General features: G+C 32.1%; 1 protein-coding gene across 1 annotated transcript; it reads right to left on the reverse strand.

Annotated features, from left to right (window-relative positions):
• Positions 1 to 318: 318 nt before the first annotated feature.
• LOC111880765 (CASP-like protein 4D1) lies at positions 319 to 1523 on the reverse strand. Its single transcript, XM_023877180.3, has 3 exons — positions 1277 to 1523; positions 1049 to 1184; positions 319 to 741 (listed from the first exon to the last, which is right to left on the reverse strand). Exons 1-3 carry the CDS (start codon positions 1423 to 1425, stop codon positions 472 to 474), a joined length of 555 nt encoding a protein of 184 aa, XP_023732948.1. The 5' UTR covers positions 1426 to 1523; the 3' UTR covers positions 319 to 471.
• Between the last annotated feature and the right edge of the window lie 4213 nt (positions 1524 to 5736).

Consider the following 5736-nt stretch of genomic DNA (forward strand, 5'->3'; position numbering starts at 1 on the left):
TACGAGTCATTTTTCATTTATGCATGTTGGCTCGCTCTAGAATCTCTGATACCATGTTGACTCACATAATTCCCACAAATCTTAACAACTAACTTTTCAGCTATCACCACGCTTTTCAGCTAGTATGCCTAACATAGCCTAAATCTCATTCAGTAATGTTCTTTAAACAAAATATAACAAAAAAGAAACAATTTTTATTACACCTAAGGACAACCTAATTAAAAATTGACCATGATATCATCAATGGTTAAACACACAAATTAACAAATCATAAATCACTAGTACATTGGATGGTGAATTACAAATTTACCCAATTTAACAAATAATTATTCTCTTTTTTCCATTACAAATGGTGACCAAGTCCTACCTAGAAATCTAAGGCTGTTATTAAAAATGGTTTTTCGACCTTATTTTATTACTAAATTTGTTATTGTTATATATTACATTATTACTTGTCAACTGATCAGAAATTTAAGAATAATAGCCAACTAACTGAAGAATAGAGGTGATGGCCATGAAAGCGAAACCAATAGTAAGGAGAATAGTAGCAATGATCCCGCGATGAAGAAACTTATGAGTTTCGGAAAGGAATTTATCAAGATTGAACGCCAAATTGATGTTTTCATTTACTGCAGCCAATATGATAGCAATGAGAGCAACAAAATCATCCACCGTTTCCCGTAACTCCATTGATGCAGCAAAGCCTGCACCAACCCCCGTTGCTAAAATATAGCTGACCAACTGCAAAATTTAAAGTCCACCATATGTGTCTACCATTAATCTGAAATAATGTGTGTTGTCGTCTTTTAAAAAGGAACGTACGTTGGATGTTTACACAAAACAAAAGAAATCGTGTTTTAGTGTCACATTCGCTGTACATTTTTTGTGACAAAGTGTATAAACATTTCGTGTTTTTCTCTCTCTCTCTCTCTCTCTCTCTCTCTCTCTCTCTCTCTCTATATATATATATATATATATATATATATATATATATATATATATATATATATATATATATATATATATATATTTTTCCCATTGGTCTTACCTTATCTCCATAGAAGTCAAACTCTGGGAGACACGAATGACGAATCAACCTCTTCTCCGTGCGTGCATAATATAAAGCGAAAGGAATTTGAATCAGCGTGTAGACAACACCGATGACAGCAGTCGCGAAAACATACCTATCATATCATAAATGAAAATTGTTAAATTACATGCGTGTTTACTGGTTGATAAAAGCAAAAGGTGTAAGGTGCCAGGGACGCATATATACCTGTAAGTTTTGAGATCTTTCCAAGTAATCTTCTTCTGACCTGCAAGTTTGTAACTGTTAAGAGCCATGTACGTGGCTGAAGCAGCTAAGATCAGAAGAGTGATGATCCTCAGCACCAGGATGGAGTATGCTACGGATTTGACTGTCATGGCTGCTTTTGAAGATCTATGCTTGTTGTGATGTAATGGGTTTTTTTTATACAAACTGTAAAGACAAGACCTCGTGCGCAGATGTTTCCAAGGTGTTATTTTTTGTCTCAAGCACCGTTTAGGAAGCTAAGTGCCACATCACTATGATAATTGCACTTGTTTTTTATTTTTAGTTCAGTAATGAACGAAGCTGCCGGCCTCTCACTTCGTAATTTCCAAACTATCAAGTCCTTACGGGCCATATGTGTTGATGGAGAAGCATTTAATTTGTGTGATTTTATAAAAAGTTATTCATTAAACCCATTTGTGTCTTTAGAGAAGGTAGGCGATCTAGAAAACTAAACTAGCTAGGGTATGCAATGTTTGGTTTAACAAGTTAGAGGCAATTACTATTAATGTTAACAAAATCAATTGAAAAATACAATACTACTAAAATCATGAACCATACCGAATTTGAAAATTTTTCTCCATGGTATTTTTTAAAAATGATTCATTACTTTTTCATTTGTTAGGTAGATAATTGCTCCATTTTCAACGACAGGAAATACATAAATCTTCAAAAAAAAAAAAATCATTAAAAATTCAACAATATTTCTAATTCTTAACAAATCAAAACATAAAAAATAAGCATGAGTATTAAAAATCATAAAATGGTGTTTCCTTTAAAATATTAAAAAATTGCCCCTTGAGCTTGAACTTGGTTGGTTCTAGGATTGTTGGAAAATTCAACAATCTTTCTAATTCTTAACAAAATCAAAACATAAAAAATAAGCATGAGTATTAAAAATCATAAAATGATGTTTCCTTTAAAATATTAAGAAATTGCCCCTTGAGCTTGAACTTGGTTGCTTCTAGGATTGTTGGACGAACTTGACCTGACCGTTGCCCTCTCTGCTACGAATCACATACTCCTCGAGCGTAAGGTAGGCGGTGTTTGTCATGAGGTGGACTATGAAGTAACTGAAACAAATAGAAATTAAACAAAAAAGGCCTAAAAAGGAACAAAAAGGAAAACTAACAACGCATAGGAATACAGCGAGGTCGCGTCACGAGCAATTGGGCTTCGCATCGCTAAGACTCGATTTTCAAAAAATAAAACCTAAATAGAAAAATAAATTTATGTGGAATAAATCCCGCAGAAAGAATCGAATACGAAAGGAAAATTATCTAAATAACTTAAACCGTTCCCTGGCAAGTACACGAAAAGCTTGATGTGTTATATATATATATATATATATATATATATATATATATATATATATATATATATATATATATATATATAATATCAGGTTTTAAATTTGTAAAGCCTTATATAACCTAACCACACGATAACACTCACAGGCAGTGGACCTGATCTTGTATAGTATAGTTTTGATAAATAAGAGTGTCGAACTCTTTAGGAACGAGTATATATGATTTAATTTAGAGAATAAAATAATTAAGTAAAATGAGGGGGGTGGGGGGGGGGGGGGGAACTGTTCAGTTGTTCAGTTAAGTTAAACTTGATTTATAACCAAACTAAATTAAACGTAACTAAAGAACTTGATTTAAACAATCGATTTAAAGTACTTTTACTTAGATTCTGAATCATCCTATTTTTCTATGGTTGATTTACTTGAGTGTAATGAATTTAACAAGTTGATTGTCGATTATTATAGCGACTAGTTATCTTGATCCGATGAACTAATACAAATAATTACAAAGCTACTAACACAATGATCATGCAATTAGTTAACTAAATAATTAATTAAATATCTGAATTATGAATGAATTAATCTAGAGATTTCTTATCAACGGTCGTGATAATTAATCTTGGATAACATGAATATATAATACTTTCTTATATATTCAAGCTAACAATTATATTATCTAACTGTAGGATTTGGTCCACCACTAGTCCTAATAGTTTGTTGTCATAAGCTAATTAAGATAAGAGTTGATATAGTCATATTGGTCCTCTAAACTTCAATAAACTCAGTTGTTGAAAATAAAAATTGAAACTTTATTACACATACATAACAAATAATCAAGCTTTAGAAATCCATCTAACAAATCAAACCACAATATCTACGAATCATCTACATCTAAGCAGAAGTAAAAGGGTTTTAGCCTATAATGCTTACTGAAAAACAGAAAACAATCAGTGGATTATTGCTAAACATGATATCTAAGACAAAATGAATGATTAAATAACGCTACCAAACTTTGATCTTCAAAGTGATGCTCCTATAGTGTTCTTCAGCCTTCAAATTAATCAAAAAAGATTTTGGACGACTTCTATCTTCGCACCAAAGATTTAGTGTGGGTGCATACCGATTTAAGGTTGTAAAATCCTATATTTATAGATTCAACGACGTAGCAACGTGAAGCTTTTCATGTCACGTCGCTAAACCTAATTTGCATCCGAGTCGGTCTCGATCTTCTCGACGTCGTAATACAATTTTTTACATGTAAGTAGAAAAAGGCACAACACGCTTTTACATAGGGTGCAACGTGCTCCTAAGTCTTTTCTAGATGGTCTTCGTTTTTCATACCTTTTCAGCTCCAAACCGGTTCTGGATTATTCATTTTGTTCTAAGGCACAAATTTACCTATATTTATCCAATTCAAGGTATTTTAATTATTTAAATTAATCTCTAAATATTAAGTTGATTACCCCAAAACATATGACTAAATATGACAATATCAACATCTAAAAGAATTATGTCTTGATCTACATCTATAATGACGTGTAACCTTTTTTCCCATGTATTTAAAAAGTACATTACTATTTCTTGCATTTAACCCTTTTGAGAATAGTGTTTTTTTTTTTTTTTTTTTTTTTTTTTTTTTTTTTTTTACAATGAGCAATTTATTAGAACAAAACAAAAAGGCTAAGGCACAAAGCTTAAGCCAAGCCAAATGTAAGAGAACATTTTTGATATGAGATATACAACCAATAGACCAATCAAGAGAACCCAAGTTGAACTTGTTTTTAATCTAATTCAGCATATAATGCAAACATCATCCGCCAACAACATCCTCACTCTTTAAACATTTATGTAAACAATATAATTATGTGTTTCCGAATGACCAATAAGGTGGAATAAGTAAACGACAACATAAGATTTTGAATTTGTTTGTCATTTTCCTTTGAATTCAACATCTCCATGAGATCCATGTAACAAGTAGGAGCATTCTTAAAGATTGCAGCCTACTGAATTCACCAATTCCAAAATCTCAACCTCATTCCACAAGAAAAAATGCATGATCAAGATTCTCATGTTCAACCTGAAAGAAAGGGAAAATAGAATATTGAACAATTATCCCTTGATCGAATAGATTTTGGAAGAGAAGGATCATGTTTCTAAACAATCTCTAAACGAAACAATTAACCTTCAAAGGAGTCCATTTCATCCACTTGCAGTAAATTCACCTCGACATTATCATGTTTATCAATCAAGGCTCTAAAGGTTCAAAAGAGAACTCACTAAAACCATCACCACTCCAACACCATATATCCAAACCTCCAACAAGTTGAAAACTCTCGAGAAAAGTCACCAATTTTAGGAATTGAGCAGACTCTCTGTCACTTCAAAGCTGCCTGGACCCAGTTTCACCTCAAAATAGTATTATAATCAATGATGCGTCTATCCAAAACTAGGGAATTTTGTTTAATTTTATTAAATACATGTTAGGGAATAAGTCTTTCAAGGGAACATCTCCACACCATAAAACTTTCTAAAAGAAAGTATCAATGCTTTTGCCATCCATCCTCTTGAACAACTCCAAGAGGGAAAATGTCATTTCTTTTAAATCAACATCACCATTAGATATACTAAGCTAGAAACATTTTATAGATTTCTTTGCAAGAGGTTTATCATCAATAAGTATTAATTAATGAATAGACTTTATGTAAAGGACTAAAATAAATTACCTTTATATTTTAGTTGCCACCACCATTTGGCAAGAATAGTCAAATTCACCGAATTAAGAGACCCGCAACCAAGATCACATCCTTCTTAAGTCTTTTAGCCACCTACCAAGACAACCAACGATAATGTTTCTAGAAACTCTATCATCATCACAAGTGATAATTTTCCTCCTATCATCGTCACCTCCCCCAAAGGAACTTCCTTCTAATGTCATCAAGTACAATGATAATGTTTATAAAAACTCTAAAAATAGAAAAATACTAGAGAGCAAGATATTTAGGAGAAAACTTATAAGGTGAGGCGACCGCCAAAAGATAAAGATTTTGCCTTCCAATTCGATAATCTTTTCTTGAATTTCTACACCACCAGGGTCTAATTTTTGGCAAGTTTCATA

This window comes from Lactuca sativa, chromosome 7 (assembly GCF_002870075.4).
Source record: "Lactuca sativa cultivar Salinas chromosome 7, Lsat_Salinas_v11, whole genome shotgun sequence".
Lineage (NCBI taxonomy): Eukaryota > Viridiplantae > Streptophyta > Magnoliopsida > Asterales > Asteraceae > Lactuca > Lactuca sativa.

Coding starts and splice junctions, on each gene's coding strand:
- LOC111880765 (XM_023877180.3), bottom strand. CDS start 1,425: ATGACAGTCAAATCCGTAGCATACTCCATCCTGGTGCTGAGGATCATC. Junction 1,185..1,276: donor AAAGATCTCAAAACTTACAG/GTATATATGCGT, acceptor ATGATATGATAG/GTATGTTTTCGCGACTGCTG. Junction 742..1,048: donor TTGACTTCTATGGAGATAAG/GTAAGACCAATG, acceptor TAAATTTTGCAG/TTGGTCAGCTATATTTTAGC.